Here is a 27,929-nt window from a genome sequence, read left to right as displayed (position 1 = left end):
GTTAATTTCTGTTAGTATTTTTGTTTTAAAGCAGATGTTGTTGCTCATATTTGCAGAACATTTTAGAATGTGCAGCAAAAAATGAAAAGAAAGGTAAATAATGCAAATAATATTTATAATTTTGTTTTAGTGAGTAAGTATTTGAATCCTTCCTGATATCATAGGCTTGCCCATTTAAAAAGAAACCGACAGTCTGTCATCCCAATAGTAGGTTAAGTAACCCTTGTGCTATCCTAGACACTTTAACATTGGGAGTTGGGTCATCTAGACCCACTAGACAGTGCTCTGAACCTTTTTTCTTCAATGATTTGTGATCTTCACTGGTGTCCATGGATGACATGAAATCTTTCCACCTTTATCCATCTTTGTCATGGTAGGGAGAACACGTCAATATAAGGGTGGGGTCATCTAAGATGGCACAAGGGTTTTAAATAGTAAGTGATAGAAAATCACATACAAAAAAAAACAACATCAGAAAATCCACTTGAAGACCTTAAATCTGAGTTAAAAAAATGTTTTGACTGCACAAATTTACCTGAGCAATAAATGTTTTTTTATATTTTCCAATTTGCAACAGCAAACTGTCCTTGAGTTAAAAAAAAAAAGAGTTGTGGCTGTGGAAATAGTTTTAATACAATTTTTGACAGATGTGTTTTACTGCCTCTACCAGAATTTTTAAAAGAAAATAATAATTGAAGGCATTTTAACAATGTCAGGCTCAGACAAACGCAGGGACACAGGAACAGGGACGCAGTTCCAGCTCACTTACTTAGGACCTCCTCTATGTGGGTTTTTAAGAACAACAAACACTTCTGGGCTGTGCCTCCCTGCACAGCCCAGAAGCTCAGTTGTGATATCCAAACACTTTTCATTCAGCAAAACAGAAAGTGGTACATATTTTCCTAGAATTTATGCATTTTTTTCAGATTGGGGGAGTCCATTGGTCTGGACTGAGTCTGCTTTAATTTGAGTCATTGGTCAAGAATTACAAGGGCGGGGCAAAGCAACAAGAGACAGAACAATGGAAGTCCTTTTGCAATCACTTATTCAAATTTTGCATTTCACTGACCAATTTTAAACATCTGTATCCACATCAGGTATAACCCTTTTTACCTGCCTCTTTGGTACGGTGGAGGCATGCTGAAAGGCCATGCATCGGTTAAGAGGGTATGCTGATAAGTGTTTATGACACAGAGATTGTCAGAAAAGCAGTGTGAGGTCAATGTATGTCACGTTAAAAGTTGTTTTAATAAGCTAGCATTCATACGACTACATTTCAATGAGTCACCGTGTCTCATCGTTTTCCTAATGTTTTTCTGAGGCTCATGGCTGCTTCCTTCCTACACTGTTTACATCCCGTGATGCCCGGCGTCATGATGGCGGACGTTTTGGTCCAGTTGTTCCACTCCGAGCACAGAGCGTATTCAGACTGAGGGATCTCAGAGCGAACCAAATCTCATTCCGTTTGGAAACTAACCAAGACCACCTCAAAAGATGGGTCTGAGAACGATTACTGATCCTGGTCCAGGAACCGCTTGGACCAGGACACGTGGCTGTCCTGGACCACGGAACGCCTGGGTGTATACAGACTGAAAATGTGTTTTGGAATATCGTGGGGAAACAAACTCTGGTTCACTTAAATGAACCAAATGTGTCCAGCCTGAATACACCCTAATTCTATTTTTTTCTGACCAGGAAGTCCAGGAAGATCCTTCTCCATCTGTCAGGATGGAGACCAGTAAACCCCAGATTACTGACTGAATGTTGCCATCATAAACCTTTCACGTACATCTGTATTTTTATCAATGTGTTGTTTTGTACAATTTGACTAATAGTTATCTATTGATAAGCACTGTTTGTCTCATTGATGCTCCCATCCAACACCCCCATGTGTTGAAGGTTCCTGTGTACAGCAGGAATGCCTGCAGAGCCAGATGTGCAGCTCTAACCTGGCCTCCTCTTCTTCATTATTACTATTAGTTGTTTTGCAACTCAGACAAGTACCTGAGTTGTTTTGATTAAATGAGGTTTGCTAAATTGATGGCGCCCCACAGCTCAAAGCCCCCCACACCCACTCCATACTGTGCTTGTTTGATAATGGACTCTGTGTCATCTCATTTGTTTCAATATTTTGACCTTTCTGATTGTTTACAAAGAAAAAGCAAGTAAAATTAAATTAAAATATAAAAGCATCGATTGAAGAAATTCCTGCTCTCATTTTGTCAAACAGGATCTGCTTTGTTGAGTTGATTTGAAAACAAAAATCCCTGGGATATCTGGATTTAAAGATGACTTACTTGTCTTGGAGTCTTTTTTTTCCCCAATTGAATCGGTTAGTTCAAAAGGGGCCCAAGTCCAAGAGGTTTGTTTTTCCAGGAAGTCATTTTAATTGCATAGCTTAAAAGGAGGCCACACCAAATGATTATTACTTTACCCAGATTTAGCACCAGTTCATGGCTTACAAATGCTATAATATGAAGCACCTCACTTTTATCATTTCAAAGGACTAGCAAACTAAAGTCTCTGGACTTGGGCCCTTCTTGAATTTAAAAGGGGCACTGTGATATTGGATAACAGTGCTGCCATCTATGGGATAAAGCTAAACCCATGCAAGAGAGGCCCAAGTCCAGGAATTTTGCACGTAATGCATTTTAAATGTCAAGCATAGTCAATACATTACAACAGACTTGGGACTTTTTTTGCACATAATCAGATAGCTTTTCCCTTGAAGACCATAGATATACATATAATATCTCTATTTAGAAAAATTGTGGACTTGGGCCCCTTGTGAACTAACCAATTCAATTATAAGGGCATCCAAACAGTAGTTCTAAAAAGGAGTTAGTGTTTCTTCCTGTGCTGGTCGTCTCCACTGACCTGCATCCCGATAATGGCGTAGATGAAGAACAGCATGGCGATGAGCAGGCAGACGTATGGCAGAGCCTGCAAACAAACAGAGTTTGAAGATGCTGCAGCAGAAACCACACACACATTTCCTTTCCCAGCTCCCATGAACTCATGCTCGGCCTCTGCTCTCATCTTGCCTCCCTTTCTGCATGCAGACTCACTAATCTGATTCTCCACAGAGGATGAGCCCCCCTGTAAGATTTCAGAGTCCTCTTTAGAAACCAGAGCAGTCACTTTGACCGCCAGGGTTGATTCTTTTAACAGACTATTTATACGACTGCAAGGAGGAGGAGGCCAACATTTGCTGTAATTAAAGAGCTTCCTTTTTCTCAATTTGACACTGCTGTCCATGCTCATTGGGTTTAAAGGATTTGACGATAAACCCACTGCACTCCTTATAAAACTCCACCCTCCTTGGGAACATTTCTGAGCAAAGTGTCTCCGTGTGGAAGTCCCAACTGCCGTGTTCTGTTGATAGACATCCAGGGCGGTTCCAGAGAGTTCTGCTACTCTTCTGGAGCCTTTGTCTGACGTCTGTCTTCAGTCTTCAGCAGATTTCCAGGATGATTTGATTTTGTCCTTCTGACATTAACAGGGGTGTGGAAATGAGCTCATAGGTCTCCACACCCCGGTGTAGCTTGATCAGTGATATCATTTTAAAATAGTGTTCTCATGTGACTGCGTGGTGGTGTAGTGGTTGCCTCACAGCAATAAGTCATTGGTTCAAATCCCTACGAGGTTCTTTCTGTGTGGAGTTTGCATGTTTTCCCCGTACATGTGTGCGTTTTCTCCAGACACTCCAGCTCCCTCCCACAGTCCAACAACATGTTTCATAAGTTAATTGGCACCAAGACAGATTGGGGACCTGTTTATGGTGTACTCCGCCTTCGATTTATGTGTTTACGTTGAACTCCGCCTTCGCCCAAAAGTTGCTGGGATAGGCAACAAAAACCAATGGCCCGAAAAGGATTTCTTGGGTTTGTTTACTGGGATGTATGGGTGGATTGTGACCACATGGGACTTATTTAATAACGATTTATAGGATTCAGATCATCGTGCACACATACACTTAAACCATAAAGGTAAATAAGGCAACTGTTCATGCATGCATTCAGTGGATAACAAATGTTTACATTGCTATAAACCACTGAGAGGCCAAGGAAACTACCATGGACAACCCAACCATGATATTGTCGTATCTGACAATATCACATCGTTTAAGTGTCATTACAGGTGAGGATCCGTGTATTTGGCTCCCACAGATGCTCCACTGGACTCAGACCTGGGGTTTTGACTTGTGTTAGGGCTGGATTATGATCAGCATGATCAGACATGGGGGATCTATGTAAATCACAACATACTGGACTAGCACTGAGTTCAAAAAGAACATCATTGCAAGTCATATTGACCTTTACTTGGAAAATGCCACACTGTCTATGAGTCAGATCTATAGATCGCTTTTCCTTGAGACTAATTTCTGAAGTCTTCCGACAGAACATTACTCAAAGTAACCTTCCACTCTCCACAAACCTGACTCATTGGACAAGAACCGTTCTGCTGCTGGTTTGAGGTTTAGTTCCAATGACCGCAGCAAATTATCTAGACATTTAGTCACCAATCAATAACTGATCCCGACTTGGATCTCTGAAGGAGATAAGTTGGATTTGAAACACTCAACTCAATTCTTTTTACGACTCACTTGAACTAAACTGTACAGTTCTTTCATTTTTCTGCACATCCTTGAATTTTCTTTTCTTTTTTTCTGTATTTCTGTGAGGATTTCACTTTCATTTGGTGCCCAACAGTTTACTACCATGAGGCGGCTCTTGAAAGAGCTGCGGTCACAGGTTAAGCTCAAAGGGGACAGGGCCTTCAGGCTTTGATCGCTACGCCCCTCCACATATATGAGCTGGGCCTCTGCTTTCTTGCAAAACCCCTTCGTAAGGGAAATATACAGTAAGTCATTTTTATTTCTTGCCTTTCAGAGATGTTTTTTTATATTTTCAATTAAAAAAAATTATTCAATGTTTTTCTTTTCACCACCGTGCTCTTCCGAACAATTTTTGCCTTCCCTTTTGTCCTTGCTTACAAATACAGCTGAGCCAAATGTTGTAAAGCTTTGGTTTAATTTCACTGAGGAAGAAGTACCTTGCTTCCAGGAAATCTGGGCTGCTGTTACTTTACTGTGCATGTCACTCATCAAACATGACTTTTGCACTTAGTAGTTTTTTTGTTGTAATTGTCACTGGTACAACAAAATTCAAAAAGTGCTCTTCGGTCAGTGCATCACTCATACATTAAAACAAGTATTTACTGTGATTTCATTTTCTAACAAAAGAAGAAAAATAAATAAATAAATAAAAAGTGCATTAATGGGTCATTGAAAACAAGAATTTAGAATCAATTCATTTGCAGCTAATTAAAAAGCGCATCAAAATTAAAACAGGGATATGCATCTATTACTAGCGTTAAAACCAGAATAAATAGTAATAAATGTATTTTTTACATTTATTACATTTATTACTTTGTCATTCACCATTGGGCAGTTTTAGCACATTCTTATTTTATTATTTTTCTGCTTTTATTTCCGCTTTAAATTAATGGATGTATGTTTTTCCACATTCTCAACACATTCTCCGGCCCTCCTCCACCCTGTTCTCCACCCTTTGGCATGGTCCCTGCATTTATTTACCTTTAGTGTCGAGACCAAGGCTTGCTTGACACCCAAACATACTAGATCTTTATCGACCTACGGCCTAAACATTAGGTTTTATGGACTTCTTTGTTTGTTTTTGTTTTTTACATATTTCTGTATCGCAGCTTTCATGTGGAAGTCAAGTCAAAATACAAAATTTCAAATGAACTCACAACCAGTTCTTTCCCCGATCTTTGTAAATCCATTTCCGTGTTTACCAATTGGAACAAACAGTGCTCCGCTCAGTAGAGGAGACTAGAGAGTTTCTAAGAAAAAGTGGGTTTCAGGTTCAGCAGTGTGATCCCACCTTAAAAGACTGAACGAAGGTCCACAGCAGGATGCGGATGGTGTAGCCCTGCCGCAGCAGCTTGATGAGGCGAGCTGCTCTGAACAGCCTCAGGAAACTCAGGTTTATCATCTTGTTCTATTGAAGGAGAAAAAGTCAAAATTACTTAAAAAAAAATAAGGATTGAAATGCTAAAAAACAAACAAATCAAAGACAGCTTCCAGTCTAGTTAACACATTTCTATGCAGATCTTAGTTTTAGTGCGACACAGTTAGACAGTATATCTTATGGTAATGTCATCAGGCTTCAGCTCAGTCACTAATTTGCTGAGTTTCTCAGATGTGTGTATTATCTGACACTGAGGATTTAGCAGACACTTTAGACTAAGACTGAGGCAGAAAGTGACACACACACTGACAGGGGAATTGAAAAGAAGTCAGCAGCCAACAAGAAAAGCCACTTACCGTCTGAAGGTGCCAGATGTGACAGAGGAAGCAGAGTGAGGGCACAGGCGCCAGCAAAGACACAAACAGCCACACAGAAACACGGGAGTAAAGCCAGAAAGGAGACAGAGAAGAAGACTAGTGACGGCATGAAGAAAAACGCAAACACCGAGAGAGCTGCAGTAACACAAACACTTCCTCTTTGTGTCGGTAACGGCGGTAACTGCTCCCGGTCTGCTTTGGCTTCATTTTAGGATTATGTATTATGATTAGTATTATTAGTAGTATTTTCTGCCAGGTCAGAGAAACCTCTACTAGACTTAAAGCCAGTGATTGGTTTAAATGTTTTAAAGTCAAAGTTTGACGTTATAGAAGTCTGCTTGGCAGGGTTTTCTCGAATAGTAGTGAGGCAGGCATCTTTGCAAAAGTTACCGTATTTTCCGCACTATAGGACACAGCATATTATAAGACACACCATCAATGAATGGTCTATTCTTGAAATGATGTCATATTATGACAATGAAGTGCTTTAAGCAAAAGAGTCAGAGGTAAGTCCGTCTGTCAGAAGTCAGAGCTCTATCTCCCCCTTTGGTAACCAGCGAGAATTGTCTCCCGAGTTCTAGCCACATGACAGCTCCCAGCATCCCCAGCGCACACACCTAACTCTCATTTGTTCATCACCTGCAGCATACTTAAGCACTGCACTAACCTGAGCTCTATTGTTTGTGCCACTCTGCCTTCCCCACCGAGCGTTAAATATGGACCTGATCTTTTGTCTCACGGCCCTGTTTCTGACTCTGTTTGCCTGCCGCCTGCCCCGACTCTCGCCTGGATCCTGACTACCCTGCCTCTCCTCTGATGATCTCATGCCTGTTATTGACTTCGGCCTTCCTGACCCTGATTTAGCTTTGTGGACTTTTAGCTAAGCTAATAAACCTGCTGCATTTGGATCCAACTGTGATACCGAGGTCAATCAGACTTTATTAACAGAGTTCCAGTAACTCTACCCACGTTAACATATTCACAATACCTGTAACTCTCAACCTTCTTTGCAATCTGGAAAAAAAACATACTCATTCCGCTAAAACAAACGTTATAGCAACTACGCTAACTCCCAACCCTGTTAGTAACACATAAAAAAAAAGTTCAGCACGCTACGTCTTAGCCATGTTAATGTATTGACAAAACACCCAACCAAACATTTTGACAGAGCGCCGTGTACCTCTCAAAATTGCATCAAAATCACTAAGCACAACCAGAATTAATCAACATATAAGGCGCATTTTCGTTTTTTTAAGAGCCACCTATAATTTTTTTAACAGCTTGAAGTAACGACGTTTGCAGAGCTGAAACCATGCCATACTAAATTTACTTTTTATTAATATTGTTTGGAGTTTCAATACTGTCTTGTTTGGGTTGTTATGCTTGTTACAGCCTTTCTCCCTTTCATTTTGGTGTGATGCTTGTAATGACTGCACCTAGCAAGAGTGCACACAGGTTGTCCACAAGTAGTGAGACAGAGGGATGCTTCAGATTAACTCCTCAGAGGCTTCGGACATCACAATCAAGCAAACTGCTTCCAGACTTCTACACGTCTTTCACTACAGTTTTCCTGATCTGTCTCTATCTACTTCGAGTGTGCTTCTGCAGCGTGAGGCAAAGCTTCAAACATACACAGCGATACTTTCTACGACCCACTCTGCCTGCAGCTCTTACATTTATCTCTGTGAACAAAATGTCGGTGATGCTTCCAATCACAGTCACAAAGTCGAAGACGTTCCAGGGTTCCTTCAGGTAGTTCTGCGACAAAAAAAATAAATAAAAGAAAGGTTAAACATTTGAATTGTAACTTAAAGAATGTCTGATCAAATGTAACTGTTTTAAGTTTGGCACTAATTCCTAGAAAGATAAAATCCTTAGATTATCTCACTAATTTGTTCTGACAGTCTCGGTTAGTCTAACTTTGTTAGTTTTAGTTTATGAAGATCCAAGAGTCCTCCATTTCCAGAGTCAACCCAGAAACTCAAGACCTCATTACAAATACTGTGAGGATCTAAGGACTTCAGGTAGATTTAAAAGGAGATTGGAGATTCTAAGAGTCTTGTGACTATTTTAATTTTGCTTGTAGGGTGTATTCATGCATTTTGCATAAATATTGGCTCTGGATCCTCTGGCAGTTCGTCAATCAAAGGTACAGCCTTAAGCATATCGCTTGAAGCTCTGTTAGCGTGACGGTTAGATTCCTCTGCGCAGGAGCACTTTTGGTAAATCGGCTTGGTCGGTAAGGAGCACCAGTGCTTGGAACTCAGTACCTGGGGAGGTCAAGTTGCCAACAACATTCAAGGGCTTCACAAAAAAATGAAAATGGCTTGTCATCTTCTGTAGCTCTCAGCACTAAAAGACAAATATGTTTTGGAGGCTGTGACTACATGTTGTGTTGTTTTAATGCTATAAATGTCGTTTTATGATGTCGGGTTTTATCTGTTTGTATAGAAAGTGTTTGTATGTGAACTTAGTATTTGTATTTATGCTTTTTAAGATCATGGCCAGGTGCTACAGATGAAAACTAGCCTGTGGGTTATTCTGACTTATTTAAACCATGTTCAATCATGTGGCTTTTAAAATTGCACTGTCCCCTTTTAAAAGAGATATTATTATTACCAATTTTATTATTATATTTTTTACATATTGTTTTGCAAATGTTTTTTGCTTTTATTAAGTGACAGTTACTAGTTTTATCCATTTAACATTTTTTTTACATTCATTGGATTAATAAGTAGTTCATTCATATTTAACTATGTTATAAATTGAAAACTTAAACTTTTACTTTATATCTTTTAACTCAAGTGTCTACCATGTACTTTAATTATTTGACAGTTTTCTGGGCTCTTTTTAATTCCTTGCTATTATTTTTAATTAATTTATTTGTGTATGGGATTTTTTCATTGAAATTCTGTGTGCCCATGGCTTCATTTTTGGATAATTTATATTTGGATTATTGGATAATTTCGAGATGCAAAATTGTGATAAAGGGGTTACATAAAAAGGAATTTGAGTTGATGTGATTTAAATTAATTGAACAAAAACCTAAAAAAAATGGCACGGCGTGCACATAGATCAGCATCTGCCTTCAGCTCCTGCTGGTGAAGGCTGGAGCGGCAGCTACACGTCAGCAATTGCAGAAACAGAGCATTCATAAAGCCAGACGTGAGCGCCACAGCCAAGCAGGTGGAGGTAAGTGGCGTGTGAGAAAAGCTATTTAATAAATGGGCCTTGTAAATGGAGCAGGACTGTCAATGAAAAGCCTCACCACGGGGAAAGATTTATCCTTCCTGTCTCTCTGCAGCCTGTCTTTGTTATTTTAGGGCAATAACAGATCCTGTTCATTAGTACATGAATAAATCATATTTTCCTCCTTTAAGAAAAATCCCTGCAAGTCAAAGATCATGATTTTTCATTACATTACAGTTCAGTAGCGTGACATTTAACTAAACTGTGTAAAATTAAACCGGCTTTGATAACAAAAATGATAATTACATAAAAGTGTGTTTTCATATGATTCATTTCTTGGCTCAAACAATGGGTCAATCAAAAGATCTGTCTGTTTGTGTTTGCAGTGACAGTTGGACAAGACCTGCTTTAAGTGAGTCCAAACGCCAGCGTGAGCAGTGAGCCGGCGTTTGGCAGCACACGGGCTCAGCGGCTCACCAGTGGGTTGAAGGCAATAATCTTGAGGATGCACTCCAGTGTGAAGAGGCCAGTGAAAACGATGTTCAGGTACTTCAGCATTGACTTATACAGGTCTGGCGCTCCATAGAACTGGGGGGCGGGGGTTGAAAAACACACTTCAATTACAGTTTTATTAGGGTGTGTGTGGAAATGACACATAAGTTTCCCTTATAGTCCCACTCTGATTATCTTGTGTTAAAGAGAGGGAGAAATACCGCCCCCACTTCCTATCACCCATCTTTTTACACACTCTCCCACTGGCTTACAGTCCATAATTATCACAGGTGATTATCTTATAATTAAAATGTATTTAGATAGAGTTTATACATTTTCTGGGTTAGTGTTGGTAATTTTCTTTACTAGTCCTTACTGTGTCTTTTTACCTCCAGATCAGATCTGGTGAAAAGTTAAATGCCTCATCCTCAGCATTTGATCACTGGAGCCTGGAAGCCACTAGGACATATTACGTATTACGGCCAGCGGAACATCTTTGGCCAATACAAATGGTCTCCATTTCAAACAAGGACCTGTTCAATCCATTTTCTTACTGTAGCGTTGATGGAACTAAGGGTTAGGAACTCAATAGACTCCATGCTCTGTCTGTGCCTGAGTACTTTGCTGTTCTCACCCTCTAGGTGGACATACAGTATATGCTGCATAATGATACATCAGATGAGATAATAATGAAGCACTGACATCAGAGACTTGAAATGGAACCAGCTGAGCAGTAAAGTAAAATTATTGTTTGGTGCAATTGTGACTGTTTTACCATTTTCTATTTGAAAAGAAGTTTACCCTGGAGGAAAAGAAACCCACCTTCATCATTAGCACAATGGTGTTAAGAGCGATTAAAGTCATGATGGCATACTCAAACGGCGGCGAGACCACAAACTTCCACATCTTGTACTGGAAGGACTTTTTGTTCTCTGGCATGTAACGTGTCAGGGGCTTGGCGTTGATGGCAAAGTCAATACAGGCCCTCTGTTGGCAGAGAAATGGTGTGAACGCTTCCAATAAAAGAGCTTCACTCTCAGGCTAGATATGACATTTTAAAACAAAAGAAAGGAGCACAAAGAAGATAAAGTCTTTATCTACTTTGGCTCTTTCACCAATTGGAAGTATTTGGTTGGTGAGAATTTTTTAGAGCATCAACGTCATGTTATTTCGGCAGATATGATCTGACCTGTTAGTATGTATCAGAGTCAGACTGTTTATTTCACCTCATTTTTCTCCAAGCTACAGTCCGACATGGCCTTGTCTCCTTGTTCCTGGAAGGTTATGATGATCAAGGCCACAAATATGTTGACAAAGAAGAAAGGAAAGACCACAAAGTAGACCACGTAAAAGATGGAGGTCTCCATGCGGAAGCCTGGGCTGGGTCCCTGATCCTCGTATGTGGCATCCACAGAGTGTTTTAGGACCCTGCAGAGGTGAAGAGGTTAATTTCAACCATGCAGCAGGAGGGAATAAAGACGTTATTTATAAAATTCTCCACCCTGAGAATCTAACCCACCCTAGACACACACACTCTGCATGATCAAAGCCTCCAAGTGCTTGTTAAAGCTTTAAATATCTCCTTAAGTCCTTAACATCAAGAGCCATTAAATCACTGAAAGAAGTTTTTTTCTGTTGCCATAATTCCGCCTAATGGAAGACAGAATGATAAAACTGAAAACGTTTTACATCAGGGACCACATTTTTCTATATGCCTGTAAAGTCAGCTGGGTGGGGGGAGTGTTAAAGAGCAGATGTTTTGGTTTTAAAGTCATTTCCAGTGGTCGTTTATTTATGATAATGCCGTTTCTTTTAGCCAAATTTAAAACCTTTGTCGTTTTCTAGGACAGAGTCTCTGCAGAGCAGCAGAAATTCATTAGCAATTCACCTCTGAGTTGTGGGTGGGATTGTTGATGCATAGTAACCCCCCCTTTGTTTACAAACTCTCCCACTAGCTTACAGCCCCTTACAGCCCCAACCTAACATTAGTGATGCAACAAAAATGGTGAACAACATTTGAACTATGCAGACGTACAGTTTAGATCCAGATTCCAGCTCAGACGAGGAAAACAAAGACGTTCATGGATCTATTTGTTTACAAATGAATCCATCAGAATGAAGCGGAGCACAATGCTTGTGGCCAGCCGATAGGAGCTTTTACCTCACAACTACAAACTTCTTCGAATGGCATATTTTCATCTGCTCCTGATTCACAACTATTTAAATAAAGAAATACTTTAAATTTTCTTTATATATATATATCCTCCATCATCAGAAAAATGCCACAAGAATATGTTAAAAATACCAAAAACACCATTTTCATCTGCATGGGTCTTTAAAGATTAAGTTATGTTTACACTTTAACATTCGTTTAAGTATAGTTTTCATTGGATTTTGTCTCTAATTGTCTTTGATACATAACTGATGGCTCTTTTGAAAAGACAGCAAAATGTGTGTATGGTTCTCCTATGATCATGGCTGAATTTAAACTTTGGGGCATCACTATTCATTAAATCAGCCCATCAACCTTGGTTTGACCTGCTGGCCGGAAAAAATGAAGGAAATAAGCAGAAACGTGTTAGTATTTGTTAACAAGGATGATATCGGTGATGAGTGAGTCTTCGGTTCTTTGAGTCAGACTGGTTTCTCTCGGAACCGCTGAATCAATGCGCCTTGATTGCATCCCCAGAGAACATGCAGTAATTAAGCCTGGAAGAAACCAGTTGGGTTTTATCTTCACTGTGCTGTTGCCTCAAATGGAGCTCAGTTTGTCTCAGGATGAATTACTTGTGAGAGAAAATAAAGCCTGCAGGACTGGGAGTTTATGAGATGAAAGCTGGCCATTGTTGGCTTTCATGTGTTCGACTCATTAGTCATATTTCAGGAGCAGACGTGTCTATCTGGACTTACACGGGCCAGCCTTCTCCAGTGGACACGGTGAAGAGAGTCAGAAAGGCCCAGAGGACGTTATCATAGTGAAACTCGTACTTCTTCCATTCTCTGGGCTGAGCCGTCACGTCGTCTCGGTCATAGTCCAAAAACTGACCCCTGGAATAAGGAAAAGAGAAAAAGGAGCAGAAGAGCGGGTCTGTGTGATAACCGTGACTGACTGAGCTCTGGGAGCAGACACAGGTCAGCTGAAGCAGGATAGAATAAAAGGGAGGTTTTTAGTCACACACCTGCAGTCCTTCTCCAGGCCCTTGGACTCGTCCGTGCAATAAAAGAATTTACCCTTGAAGAGCTGCACCGCGATAACAGCGAAGATGAACATGAAGAGCATGTAGACGATGAGGATGTTGAGGACGTTCTTCAGAGAGTTTACGACACAATCAAACACAGCCTGGAAAAAACACACACAGCAAATGGCTGTCAACAGGACATCTTTGACGGGTGTTCAAAAGAGATTTGTCAGCTAATCCTTTGCTTGGAACCCAAAGAAAAATGTAATGTTTGCTAATCGCTTATATTTTCTGTAATTACACATGGACCTTTAAGTCATGTAGATTGTGAGCTTCCTTCACAATTAAACCACCAACTGAAGTGTGTTCTATGGAGCCCCTAAAGGGACAAAGAAGTAAACATGTTCTGATGTGCACCGATAACTAGTGATTATTTAACTTTTTACTTTTTATATACTTTTATGTAAATACTTGCTCCGTAGTATTGAGGTTATTTTAGCACGAGGTCTTTCCAGATTCAAAGGTAAAAAAAAATGTTCATAGTCCAGAGTCTTCTACTAAAAACCTGTTTAAAAACATGAACTAAATAAATTAAAGACTGTTTTACTAAATACTCAGGCTTAAGCCATTGACCATTACAAAAAATTCTGAGGAAGACAATCTAAAAGTGTTCGAATTCGGTAGAGTCTCAAATTAAACTTTTGCTTGTGAGCTAAAACACATTTGTGAGGTGTGTGTGTGTAGGAGTGTGTGTATTTCTTCACACATATCAGTTAAATGAAGTACTTTAGCCGGATTTTCCTGACATGTGATCTTCAGTAACTGTTGAACATGGCGAGAGAAGGTTCAGCAAAAAACTATTTATGGCCAAAGTTCCAGTTCTGCTGGATAAAGTTTATTCAATAATTATGCTCTTTTTTTAATAATTTATTTTACCAAAAGTGTCTGTGTTAGGAGACAAGCAAAAGTTTTACTGTACTTTTTACTAATAAAACCGTTTTACAAAAAATGTATTTGTTTATTGTTATAATAGTAATGTTGCATTTTTTTCATTATAAATAAGCAGGAATTTTGTTTCTAGTAAACCCATTAATTAAGGCGTAGAGTAGAGGTTGCCATATAGGGCACATTCACCTCAGGAAAGTCCATTGGCTTACTTCATTTCTCGTTCTTGTTGCCCTTTTTTCAAGTGGACTAAACTTTGTAAACATCAACATGTGTGAATATTTCACTTCAGTCATTTGCCAAAAATCTTAAGGGCGGTGCAAGTACAAAAATGTGGAGGTAGTTCCCAAGAGAGGACGATTTGAAGAAGAGCAGGCTGATGCCCAAGAAGAACTTGATGAGCTCCTCTGAAGAGGCTCAGCTGTTTGTTATTGAAGAGAGCAGCAGTCCTGCAGAAGAGCCTGCATCAGATCATGTTGTTACTATTAATATAACCATTTTAACACAATTCAAAATGCTTTTCAGAAATTTGAAACCATAACAAGAGGATGATTGTCCACAGCAAAAAGACTTATGTAATTGTTTAACAGTCCCCCACAGGATTTGAGTGCAGCTTTCGTCACACATATAGTTCTGTTTAGAAGTATTAGTTCATCTTCAAAAGGGGCCTTACAAATACAAACAGAAGCAAAGGAAAAAGAACTCATGAGCACACACACAGCCTTTCTAGATTGTGAATATGTTTTTGGTCCAGCTTAGCAGCTGTTCTCCTCATCATACCTAAATGACTTTGTTTCAATTTAAGGAGTTTCTTCAGAGGATTCTCTGGAATTATTTATTTTAGAGATGTAAGTCAGGAAAATAAGTGTTTTTGTTCGCCATAAGTCTACTACTAAATCTACCAGTATGTGTGTTATTTTACTGTCAGTGAGGGCTGTCCATTGCTGGTCCTGGGGATCTCTTGTCCTGCCTGTTTTTTCAGTTCTCCTCATTGCTGATGATTTGATGACTCATGTGGCTCCTCATTCTGATTGACTGAACACGTCTAATCAGGTAATCGGCGACACAAAGTCTAGGGAGAGCTGCAGAAACAGCCAGGATGGTAGGCTGGATCTCCAGCCCTTGTGTAAGTAAAAATATTTGTGAAATGAAAGTACAGAGTGGGAATGAATGTCCTTGGTTTCATAAAACCGTGAATCCTGGCATGCCTGATGAACTCTTCAATGTCCTCTGCCTGTCTTTATTTTTTATTTCCAACCCTCCGGCATTCCTGTGCTGAGCACAACCAAGCACACTAAGAGTACACTGTACATTTAGTGTGTTTGTGTTCTGAAGGCCGTGTTTCTCCCCAGTAAGAGTACAAGCGTTGGTTGATGATCAGCCTCCCTGTGAGTGCATTGGTCTGATGTTAGTGCCTCGCTGTGGAGCCCTGGAATATTCAGCACATCTTCTTCCCGTACCTTCAGCTTAGGCAGCCGTTTAATGGTCTTGAGCGGCCGCAGGACTCGCAGGACCCTGAGGGACTTGATGGTGTTGATGTCCTTGCCTTTGGTCCCCCTGCGTGGAAGCAGTGCAGTTAGTGTTCAGTAGCAGTCAGGAGGATGTTTCTATAACTCTGTTTGTTTCTGGTTTTAGCCTGCTGATGTTGGTGGGTTTTTCTTCGGCTGACTATAATTCACAATGTTCTCTTCGTTCTTGTTGGCTGTGGTGAACTTTTGTGAATCTTTTTGTTCTTTATTCACAGATAATATTTTATTCTATTAGAAATTGTGCTGCTGTTTATACTCCAAATGTTCTATGTCTTTTTGTGAGTACAGCTCTCCACAGCTGCTTTTACTTACCCATTTTTTTAACCTGTCATCTTTTAAATCTTTTATTTTTTTCCCTGTATATACTTTTTAACTCTCTTCCTTTATTGTTTATTTTCCTTCTAATTGTTTCTACCACTCCCTTTTTTCTTCCTCTGTTATGACTTCTTTTCCACATTTGTTCCCTCTTGTGTTTTAACCTGGACATCATAAATGTTTCAAAAACGGTTTTGGTGAATAACAATGATAATGTCTTTACAGTTGCACTAAACAAAAGATGGAATAATGGAAAATACTACTTTAGGTTGGACTACAATGCCCTCAGTAAATTTGTTTTATGTACTCTACACTGTAATGAAAGTCTTTTTTTACTGACACTACAAAAATCGTGTTAATGAATTCAAACATAACATCTATGCTTGTATTGATGATTTTTGTTCCACAGGCATATATGTGTGCGAGAGAGAGAAAGAAGTGTGTGTGCGTGTGGGTGTGTTCAGGGTTTCCTTTTTCTACACTGTTGTCTTTTATAAAACACGTTTCCTGCAGATGATCTCTACAAAAAGTGCTTTCAAATTAAGTTTGATTGGAGTTTTAGTTAATTCTCTCTCTATCTGAGGTAGTTTTTGGATGCTCAAATCTCCCCTCTTTTTCTTTGTTTTTTAAAAAACATCTGTTTTTTAATTTCAGAAAAGATTTATACATCCCATGTCCCCATTCCAATCTGCCCGAGTAACACATATTTGAAAGTTTAGTTAAACGGGAGCCTAAAATATCTTATTTTGAAATGTTTTTTTTATTTCTTTGGAAAATATGTCAAGAGCTTTCCGTTTTTTGTCACTTTTACCAAAAATCTCCACAAAGAAAATTGATTAAAAACTATTTTTAGTAGACCCTGTCTAACTTTGGTAGCACATTGCTGTTTTGAGGACAAAAGGAGATGAGTCAGCTTTCCAGTTTTCTTGCTGGTGTTGCTCTAAAGGAGATTGGGGGGGGTGGCTCACCCATCCTCATAGTCTGTCAGTGTAGCACAACTGAGGGATTTCTAACACCATCATCACAAACAACCAGAAAACAAACCTTTGAGCCTTTAGTGAAAAATAAATGCAGCTGGAAAGAAATCATTAACTTTTTTTACCATGTGTTTGGTTAAGGGTTGGCCTTGAACTAGGAGGTTTTTACATCAAACATCCTGCTGGGGGGCATTTTCTTTCACACGGAAAATGCCCAGCAGAATGGCATGCAGCTCTCATGCTTGGATAACCTGCAGTTTGTGACATGCAATCTGCAAATGCTCTTTCAGCCTGCATATTCAAGGACCCTCAGCATGTTTACGTGCCAACAGCGGTCTGCCAAAAGCTTCCTGAAGCGCCTAGGGCCAGGAAGATGGGGGGCGGGTTCATGTGTGGTCACATGTTGCAGCATGAATCAGCACAGAGTGTGACGTGCTCTGCAGTGATGCATGTGAGGACAGCTTGAGTCTTTAGGCAGCTTGAAGAGCATCTTCATTTCTAAGGCATGACATCTCACATCCAGACAGAAGCTCTTCGCCGGTTCTGAAAACAGAGGCCGGGTCTGGCCATGTATCTCAGGGTGCCAGATATACTAATGCAGTCATCCCTCTAACTCCAACTTGTTTATGTGCTCGTCACGAAATCGCCAGTCTGTCTTGTTCTTACTACTTACTCTATCTACAAAAATTAAACATTGGGGGCGTATGGATTTTTGTTTTTGGTCATGCAGAGAATGAGTAACAGCCAGAGTTTTTCAATAAATATGATCTGCTTGTTCTAAGCTGAGAGGTTCGTCTGGATGTTGATGCTTGTGAGGCGGCAGAGGCAGGCAGGGGCTGTCAACAAAGTCGACGAAAACGCCCCAGACAAACTTTCTAAATTTATCAGTAATTCACCATAAATATTCTCTAAAACATCAAAAGTACTCATTATTGATAAAACCAACTCAACAGAAATCCCTAGTATCCATACTTAGGGAACCAGCGTGTTCAAGTATTGCAAGTTGTAAACGTGTTATTATCTTTTAGCTTTAGGAATACAATTGTTGAAGTCCTAAAACATTACTTAAAGAATTAATAAAATTATCTTAAAAACAAGTAAAATTGTTATCAAAAGTTAGATAAAAATGTCTCTCGAAAAACAAAAAAATACTCGAAACAAAAAAAAAATCTTGAAAAACAACAACAACAAAATCTCAAAAAACAAGAAAAAAATCAGATCGTAGAGTAAAAAAACGTATAAAAAGTATTTTGGAAATGAAAAAAAAATCTTGGAAAACAGGCTGCGTGCCACAAAGTTGACCACAGCACAGCATCCTGGTCACCCACAGGCTTTGCTGTTTTGCGCTCAACGTTGTCATCGGGGTTGACTCAAACAAAAATCAACAGTTCATGTTGGTCAAATATTTAATACTTCCCCAATGTTTTGGATCTGTAATGTTTGTGGATAAAGTAAGTAATAAGAACAAAATAGACTGGCATTTTCGCAAGCTAAACGGATCACGTCTGTGACACGGACACATTGTGGCCTTTCATCTTTATTTTCCTGGTTTTCACGAGCAGATGAGGTTAATGTCCACCCTGTTTGTAGTTCTTTGCTGTTGTAGTTCTCAAGAAATTAGAACAAAAAACACCCTTTATTTTTTTTAATAATTACAATACGCTTCCATACGCATCTGTCCAGCTTGATATAAAAATGTAAATTAAGTTGGTGCAAGATTTGTCCATCTTTAGGTTTGATATTAAAAAAAAACACCGCAACAGGAACAGAAAAAGACCTTTTCAGAGGGCAGAAGCTCCTGGCTGAGTCCTTTATTCCCCAACAGCTTCTGAAACTGTTTTTGGTCCAAATATGTTCCTATTTCAATAAAAAAGTTGCTCTAATTTGAAAAAGTCATATGAGATGGCACAAGACTGATAAACAAGCATTAACTTGAACTTGACATGAAATTTTGGCAGATGCATACTCGCACATAGCAGCAGCTTTGCAAGAAGTTCCTACAAGCTGTGAAGTCAACAATATTGGCTTTGGGTTGGAGATCTCAATATTGGCACAGCCAGCTACTTTCTACAAGAAGGAAGGCGGGAGACGGGGTCGTACTGCAAGCAGCTCAGGGTTAGAGGTTAAAGGACTGTTCTGCGTGGCACATGTGGGGGAGAGGGGGGGGGGGGGGGTTGATTGAGGGTTTTGTTTGGTTTTTTTAGGCAAAAGACAGAGAGGGACAGTTCCCACCTGGTTACGCTTTGCTGTGATCTGATGAAGAAAAAAATCAACATAGAAAGCAGACAGCACAGGAAACAGCAGCATAGAAAAAAGAACAAAGAAGAAAGACTTAAAGCGGAAACCACAAGCGTGAAGATCCACAGACATCGTTGGACATTTACTACATGAGGACACGTGATCAGATGGGAGGACACAACTGGGGGAAAAAAAAAACTTTGTCTAAAAATTACTCAATGAAATACTGAAATACAGATGAAGCAGAAAGGATGGTTGAGACAGTTTTAAATGGAATCAGGAGATGCTTCAGTCTTTAAGACAGTGGGCCGTGGTGCAGCGGTAGGGCGGTCGACCCACAATCGTAAGGTTTGCAGGTTCGATTCCCGCTTTGTTCGGTTAAAGGACTGTGTCAAAGTGTCCTTGGGCAAGACACTGAACCCCACCCAACCTCTGGGAGGTTGGCGCCAGTGTTCGGCAGCTGAGCCGCCATCACTGTGTGAATATGTGAGTGCATGGGTGAATGGGACTGTGACTGTAAAGCGCTTTGGGCCTTCGAAAGAGGGTAGAAATTGCTATATAAGTATACGCCATTTACCATTACCATTTAAGACAGTGTGTGTGTTTCTGCATTCACATGCGCTGAAGGTCAAGCTTTATTGGATTTCACTTCAGGAGATGCTTCTTTTCTAAGAACCTGAAAAACTCTGCATTCTTTCATTAAAATGTTTCTATTGGACATCTAGACAGCCCCTTTTGTGGAGAACCAGTTCAGAGCACTGAGATCCAAACTGGAGTCTACCCAGAGCTTGTGCTTAAGTGCATAGGAGGAGACAAAAACCTGTTAGCATGATGCTCTTAGTTCATCCAAGCACAACTGTGCTGCTGCATATTTACCTAAACCAAACTATAAAGCTACAAAGAACTTGTGCTTGATTAAAGGCTGACCATAACATCAATCGTATTGCGTCCCTACCGCAATCGTGCAGTGTAGTTATATCAAGATTGACCAGTGTCGCTTGTGAGCATCTGTGATTACTGCCATGAACTTCTGGGCACTTGCTCTGCCATTGTTTCTTCTTATTGCTAAAAATAAGTATGGGTTAAATAGCAAATATGCATGTGCTTACACTACCGGCACAAAACTCCAACTATAGATGATCCCATCAACTTGTGTCACATTTCTCAGCAATAGGGGCGATTACCTTACCAACCTTAAGAAGTCCTATTTAAGTTTGAACACAGAAAGGATCCATTAATGCTTCAACCCTGTAATCAGATCTCTGAAACTCTCAGGTGTTTATGAACAGAAACCAGAAACTGCTGTAACTGCTACTAATCTTCCTGAAAAAACGCTGCAACCATTTACACAACAGTAAAGACTTTCAAAACTCTTGGATCTCTCTGAGCACCCGGAACTTTTGGTCCACGGCAAAATTAAAGGACTGAAAAAATGAATGGAACCAATCGGATTCAGAAAGAACATTAAAATTCAAAATAAGTAAATAATCGGATTTGACAAAGGGCTGCAAATGTGACTATGAGTCACAAACTTAGAGAAAATCTGGAGGTTAGTGTCTGTGTTTACCCAGAATCATACTTTGCTGGTATGATTCAAATACTGGATAAACCTTCCGTATGGAGAGAAAATAGACTCACTGGATTTGTGTGTGCATAATTATTGATTTGTAAATTGTTTGTGTGTAACTTTGGATAGCAATGGCAGACAGTGCCTCTCTCTCTCTCTAGCAGTGACGTGAGGTGAGGCAAGTGAGGCACAGCCTCACCTATCATAATCGTGATAAAATGGAAAAAGGTAAATTAAGTAAATATTATTTTAAATATTATTTTCCACTGATCTGTGTTAAATATACATTTTCAGTCAACTCAACACATTTTCCACAGTTTCAGAGGTTAAAATCACTGAATTTGAGCGTTGCGCGATCACAGACGGAGCGGAAACCCTTGGTGAAGATCTGAAGCGCTGTGCCTCATGTCTGACGGCACGACTCAATGTTAACAGAGACGTGCGGTGAAAACGCTGCTGTAGGCCTGCGGAAAAGGCTTCAGGTGAGGCATGCCTCACCAGCAGGGGGCAGATGTGAGATGACAGCTGCTTTGTAGCTAAACTGGTGCCGTAGAAAAACTATGAGAGGAAGAAACTGAAATAAACTATAGGAAAATATCGGCGGACAGACTCAAAAAGTAAGGCCAAACATGTTTGTTTTTTAAAAATAACATGGGAGTAAGTGGGGAAAAAAATGTAGGTTAAATAATTTATTTTATTTTCATGATCATTTTCACAGACAACATTTGATAACACTGATTAAAGCTGAACACATCTGTATACTTAAATTTGTTTACAGTACCTATGAATAATTCATACACAAGAAGAGTGTTCTATCAGTCTATAAAATAAATATTCTCTGTAGGACAAATATGTTCTTGTGTGTATTTTATAAGCTGTTAACTCAGCTGCTATTGGATGAATGGGGAAATATTCAGTTTTTATCATCATAAATCTGACTCCAGAGGATTCAGTGCCTCACCAGCCATTAACCTCACCGCACGTCACTGCTCCCTAGGTGTCCAGAAGGACCTGGCGCTTGCCTGCTATTGTCGTGATTGAGGACCAGAGCTCGGGGAAGAACTCAGCTGTTAGAGGTGGCGCTGCCGAGAGCGAGTGGTGAGCCCTGAAAAACCCTTTTTTTTTAAAGTGTTGAGTGTTTTAAAGATGGTATTTAGACTTTATTTATTTTTAATCTTAATTATTGGTGCATATCTGTATAAAAAAGTGGAAATATGTCATGCTTTTACTAGATATTATTCACAATCCAACTTCAAAGTGACTGATTAAAAAACTCTGATGGCCCAGCATTGTTCCAGCATTCAAACACATCATCTACGCACAAATCAAAGGAGTCTCACAACCCCCTAGTGCACTTGTAACTCTGATCTGTGCATAAATGTGATTTTGTCTGTGTGTTTCAAGCGATTGGTGAGTACTATTTAAAGATCTGTCAAGGCCATTTTGAGCTCACAGTTAGGTTTATGCCAGTGTAATTTCTGGTTATTCGTGCGTGAATTTGTGTTTTGGTATTTTTATATCCCATGTACATGTGAATACACAACTGCAAGTACACACAGGTACACACTAAATGTATTGTATGAGTTTGCAAATCCAGAATTACACACACAGAAATCCAGGAAGTCCATATTTCAGGTTTGTTTTGGTTTATTGCCCTCAGATGTCCCTATTCTTCTGCGCTCACTGACCAAGAGATGGTGATTCTGCAGAACTGTTGATCAAACTTGTGATGAATTCATGATCCAAGGACGGCAGTGCCTCCTCATTCAGGGAAATGAAAAAAAAGCTTTTTGAATGTCTTTTGACTCTGGCGTGAGACGAATTTGGTCTTAAATATCAATGTTTTAACTCATTGCGTGTGTACGCCTGCATGCCTGTGTGCATGCATGTATGAACGAAGGAGTGGCGACCCATTGATCCTCTTTGAATGGCTGTGAATGCAATCTGTCACATTGTTATGAAAGTCAGACGAGGAAGAGGGTGATCTAAAGGAGTGCGTGGGATGAAGGATGCTTAAATCAGATGATCTTTAAACCAATAAATTGTATTTTTATGAGCAGAAGTGTCATGGTGTTAGCAAAAAAGTATTTTTATGAAATAAAAACTAACATTCACTCCAAAATTTGTTTTTATCTTCATCATACATTTTGATTTAGACAACACTTTTAATAATAAACACTTTCTTTTTCACTCTGCTCAGATGAAGCAGGTGGACACAGTCTCTGACTTGAATGCAGAAATAGTTCAGTCACAGAGTGAATGCTAAGTTGATAAGAACAGCAAATAACACAATGTGACATTTGCTGGAAACATTTAGCTGCGAGAGCAAGACAGATGCAGATAATAAACTCAAGAGACATTGGCTTATGGACATGAAGGGAAGCAGGGTACACAAACAGGAAGGAAGCACGAAAACAAAAAGGCAGGAAAGGCTTTACCCCATAAGACTCCTGAAATCAATCCAAGCCAGAAAACAACCAGGAAAGAAGTGGCAGAGACAGCGTCAGCAACAGAGAAAACACAAGGAGCAGCGTCTGTCTGCAGCTCGCACAAGATTCAGACATTAGTCACAGAAACTGTTGCAAAAAAAAGGAGAAGGCGGTCACAATCCATGAAAAGTTACATCCCACATGAAGACAGAAAACATTTTCAAGCATGCTCACTTTTAATATTTAATCTGATCGATAATATTGAATTAAAGGAAAAAGTGAGAGTCACTCTGGTTGTGAATAAAAGGCAAGTCAGCAAAGGGCTGCAGGCTTTTACTAAAGTTCAAAAACTCCTTTAAGTCGTATTTACAGGATTCAGAACTCATACTTTCACCGCCACTCTGTGGTGAGACTTAAACATTCTACTTTTAATTTTTAGCTTGCAAATACTGTGCATCTAATGAAAACTCGTTTTTTATTTAACATCGGTCATGCCTAGTGAATAATAATGTTTTAACCAACAGCTACATCCTTGTTCAGTGATAAGTTACAAGAAAAAGTAAACCATTTCAATCTAGAGAAAAATTATTCTTATTATAGACAACTGTTAAACTGTTAGATTGACCAGGAATCTAGAGTTATGTGGGGCATCAGGGCCTATACTGCAACACAACACATTTCTAGTATGGATGACATATTTGTCCTTCAGAGACTGTGGGAAATAACTAAAGGGACTTACGAGCAGGCAAAGGCCACCAGAGCTCCACTGACCACAATGAAGTCTAGAATGTTCCACAGGTCACGGAAGTAGGAGCCCGGATGAAGGAGCAGACCCAGGTCAATCATCTGAAGTGACACCACACGGACACCGAGAGTGTTGAGAGGAAACGTGACACAGAGAGAGGGAAACAACATTATCCTGGACCTTAAACATCCTCTGGTGGATACATTTAGGATGGTTTGAGAAGAAGACATAGGCCTCCCTATATTGAATGATACTTTAGTTTTTGCTATTAAACTTATCTTCAATTTGTGCTCAACACCAGTTAATCCAGTTTAAGGTTGTACACCGGGTTCATGTTTCTAGGGTTATACTGGCTTCTAGGTACCCCACTGTTAGCCTACTGTACATTCGATGCAGCGGCGGACTTACCATTTGGGCAAAGGCAAGTGATTGCCTGGGGCTCCCAACTCTCTAGGGGTCCCTAGCTGAACACCTAATAAAAATGTCTAAAATTAATTTTACAACCATCATTATTTAATGACACCCAAATCACTAAACTCGCATGAGACTGATCATGTAAAAGTGTTTGGTCCTCCCCCGTCCTTCTGCAGCAATGGTATATTCCAATCAACAGCAAGTCGGAACACTCATAAATTGGCGAGCGGAAGCAGCATTGCCAGACTGGGCGGTTTCCAGCTCAATAGGATGGCTTTTGTTCTGATTTCTAATTTTAGGTGGACATAATTTGGATGGGTTTGGGATCAGTTTGGGGGGTTTTAGTTCCTGGTTGAAACATGTTTCAAGCAGTGGTCTGTAATCTGAGAAGAGGCAGGTGACAGTGTCGTCTTCCTCACCTGCCAGCATGAGATGTAAAGTCTACTGATAATAAAATAAATGCGTCTACACTAACCTGTTCCATATATTCAATTTATAAGTTTAATTCGAATCATTCTTTTCAGTTTTATCCACAAAATTGTTTTATTTTACATATTTCAGAGCAGGCTGTGAGCTCTGCCACACCAGAGATTATGCAATCCTGAGTGAAGTCGGGTTGATTGTTCCTTTAGTTGACTCAGTGTTTGCTAATAATGTCTTCTTCTTTCACTTTCTCCCATCAGGGGTCGCCACAGCGAAACAACCTCCCCATGAGGATGACTCACATGGTAAACTTGGCAATGTTTTACGCCGGATGCCCTTCCTGACGCAACCCTCTCAATCCAACCGGGCTTGGGACCGGCACAGCAGCAGAGAAGGGAACAGGGAATCGAACCCTGGTTTCACGGACGGAAGGCGCCGCAAACCAGCACAAGCTAATAATGTGCATCTTACTATTTGATAGGTCATGTACTTCATTTCAGATCTGATGTGAAGCTGGGCTAAAAAAGACAGAATGAGGCACGAAAACAACTTTTTGTAATATTAATATAAACAACAGATCATTTGTTTTATTAATGCAACTATATGTTTTTGGGAGGATTTTTACTGATGGTGTTGCGCAATATTCCTTTTAACCCTTGTGTTATCTTAGATGACCCCACCCTTACATTGACGTGTTCTCCCTACCATGACAAAGGTGGATAAAGGTGGAAAGATTTCATGTAATCCATGGACACCAGTGAAGATCACAAATCATTGAAGAAAAAAGGTTCAGCGCACTGTCTAGTGGGTCTAGATGACCCAACTCCCAATGTTAAAGTGCCTAGGATAGCACAAGGGTTAACACATAATTAGAAAAAAAAAGTAGTTATTTTGGAGAAATCAGGTGATATTTGATTTACTCCTTAATGTTTTATTTAATACTTGGAAAATGTAATATTGACAAGAACAGGTTTTTCTAAATCAAACTCTTCTTTATTACGTTTCAACAGGACATTTGCTTTTATTTTATTTTACCTCTCCTAAATTCATGAAAAGTAAAAAAACAAGAACAATTTCCAGTTCATGATAGACTAATAAGTTAAACTAGAACTCCTACAGTGTTTGTTTATTTGTGTTTTTTTCTTTTTACTTTCCTTTTTTTTATTGTTCTTAATATTTGAGCAAACATCGGTGGTTGTTAGTAAGGTTCAATAAGAGTCCATTATTTCATATTTTTCTCAGACTGACTGCAAACATGGTGGATGAAAAGAGGAAAAGGCAAAGGAAAAGCAAGAAATTTGCCACCAAACTTCCAAAAGGGCTGGACAAAAAAAAATAGGAAAAACAAGAACAGAATAAAAAAAAAAAAAAAAACATTTTTCTTTTGCTTCTTTCGGAAATTGCTGCCTGGATGATGACATTTGTAAATCCTTTTAACTAAAAGTTATTTGGCAAAAATTGATGCTGAATTTGCTCCCTACCAATCAGAAGACTTTTATTATTATACAGACACGTTAAAAAAAAACACTATAAAACTCAAACGTCAGTAATGACCAAATGTACATACCTTTTCCAGTTTCTTCTTTTGCCTTATTGTTTAATAATAATAATGATGATGATAATAATAATAATAGTAATTGTGATCTTTAATCTGTTTTTGTGTCGAGTGATTCGCACTTTCGGGCCACCGTAAGAGAAGGTCTGAGCCATGCACATGCAGAAATGAACAGGCTGTTGTTGTTCAAAAACAACAACATACTAAGGCTTATTGCAATTTTACAAAGAGGATGCATGTGCAGAGGCTACTTTTCTCCATAAAAATATTGTATTCACATCACATTAAACAGTTTCAGACTAAAAGCCTCACTCAGGAATCTTAAGGCTCAGTGCTCGGTTCACTCTGGAATCTTCTATCCATCTGAGTTTTTCAATAGTGTACAATGATGTCACAGCTTCTTCCTCACCTTAATCACCATCTCAAAGGTGAAGACTCCAGTGAAGACATAATCCAGATACTTAAGAACCTGCAAACACAGAGATGTTTTAAGATGATCTTCAGGAGAAAAAATCTGACGTCTTTTTTTTTTGTTTACGATAATCTGAAAGTTCATCTCTGCACTGTCTGATCTATTCAAACATTGACTGCCTGAAGGTCTACTCCAGCACATGCATGGAAAATGACCCCCCCCCAACCAGAACACTGATGTGCTTGTCTGTCACAGGAAGAAAAATCAGGTCACACCTCTAAGCACATGCACTTCATCCTCTGTCTGAATGCCTGTTACAGTGTCACATGGGGACACCAGTACATAGACATCTGTAGCTCATTTGAGATCTAAAGAGCAGTTTAGGACAAAAAAAATTAATAGCTGTGTTTCTGTGTTTACCTGTTTTCCCTTCAGCATCAATCTGACGAGTCAACTCAAATGAGGAGCATTTATAGTAAAGCAGTGCGTGTCTGTTTTCATTCGGGCCTGTGTGTCCCTGCAGATGTTTGTGTATGAAGTGTGTCTGCATGTCGGCTCGGCTCACGTTGTTGCGCGTTGCGTTGGCCTGGACGGGGTCTTCAGCTGCCAGGGTGATGCTGCTCATGGTGATGACCATCAGGATGCACATTTCAAAATAGCGGAGGTTGACCACATAATGACACAGGCGCCTTAGCCTGTAGAGGAGCACAGGTTTAAACTGCAGCCTGGTGGCGCTGTAACAGGCTGCAGGTTAGAGGAAAAGACCTGTACATGTCAAACAGCAAGCAAATCTAAACCTCATTTGCTTTAGCTCGAAGGTCTGTTAAAAACGTTCATCGAAAGTTTCACTTTCTGCTGAGCACATTTACGATAGCATGATGAGTTGAAGTCCCACACCTCCGATCGTCTTTTGATCTATTGTAAAAGCTCTCCAAGTGGTCTTTTGATTGTTTTAAGCCAAAATTAAAAACATCTGTGTTGTTTTCAAGGACAAAGTTCATGCAGAGCGGCAGAAGTTCATTAGAAAATCACCTCTGAGTTGTGGGCGGGTCTGTTGGCGTGGAGTACGCCTGCCCCAACCCAAGCTTACCAAACTAAGACGTACATGGATCGTTTTGTCTGAAAGAACAAACACAATTTTCATTCG

General features: G+C 39.7%; 1 protein-coding gene across 9 annotated transcripts in view; it reads right to left on the bottom strand.

The window, feature by feature from the left end:
- LOC101167885 (voltage-dependent N-type calcium channel subunit alpha-1B) overlaps window positions 1–27,929 on the bottom strand; it is a 222,730-nt gene that overhangs the window by 36,671 nt on the left and 158,130 nt on the right. For 6 of the 9 annotated variants that reach the window (XM_023960536.1, XM_023960539.1, XM_023960540.1 and 3 more), the window contains 15 exons: window positions 27,348–27,477; window positions 26,780–26,839; window positions 23,973–24,079; window positions 23,243–23,254; window positions 19,232–19,252; window positions 15,639–15,735; window positions 13,234–13,394; window positions 12,965–13,102; window positions 11,281–11,482; window positions 10,877–11,041; window positions 10,040–10,150; window positions 8,048–8,131; window positions 6,353–6,355; window positions 5,910–6,026; window positions 2,878–2,943 (listed from right to left, as the gene is read on the bottom strand). In XM_023960536.1, the coding sequence (XP_023816304.1) occupies window positions 2,878–2,943; window positions 5,910–6,026; window positions 6,353–6,355; window positions 8,048–8,131; window positions 10,040–10,150; window positions 10,877–11,041; window positions 11,281–11,482; window positions 12,965–13,102; window positions 13,234–13,394; window positions 15,639–15,735; window positions 19,232–19,252; window positions 23,243–23,254; window positions 23,973–24,079; window positions 26,780–26,839; window positions 27,348–27,477 (1,474 nt within the window). The remainder of the gene's footprint in view (window positions 1–2,877; window positions 2,944–5,909; window positions 6,027–6,352; window positions 6,356–8,047; window positions 8,132–10,039; window positions 10,151–10,876; window positions 11,042–11,280; window positions 11,483–12,964; window positions 13,103–13,233; window positions 13,395–15,638; window positions 15,736–19,231; window positions 19,253–23,242; window positions 23,255–23,972; window positions 24,080–26,779; window positions 26,840–27,347; window positions 27,478–27,929) is intronic. The other 3 variants (XM_023960544.1, XM_023960545.1, XM_023960543.1) reach the window with 2 other exon arrangements.

This window comes from Oryzias latipes, chromosome 12, assembly GCF_002234675.1.
Source record: "Oryzias latipes chromosome 12, ASM223467v1".
NCBI classification, from domain to species: domain Eukaryota; kingdom Metazoa; phylum Chordata; class Actinopteri; order Beloniformes; family Adrianichthyidae; genus Oryzias; species Oryzias latipes.
The sequence above is the reverse complement of the archived record's forward strand: the minus strand, read 5'-3'. Positions and strand labels throughout refer to the sequence as shown.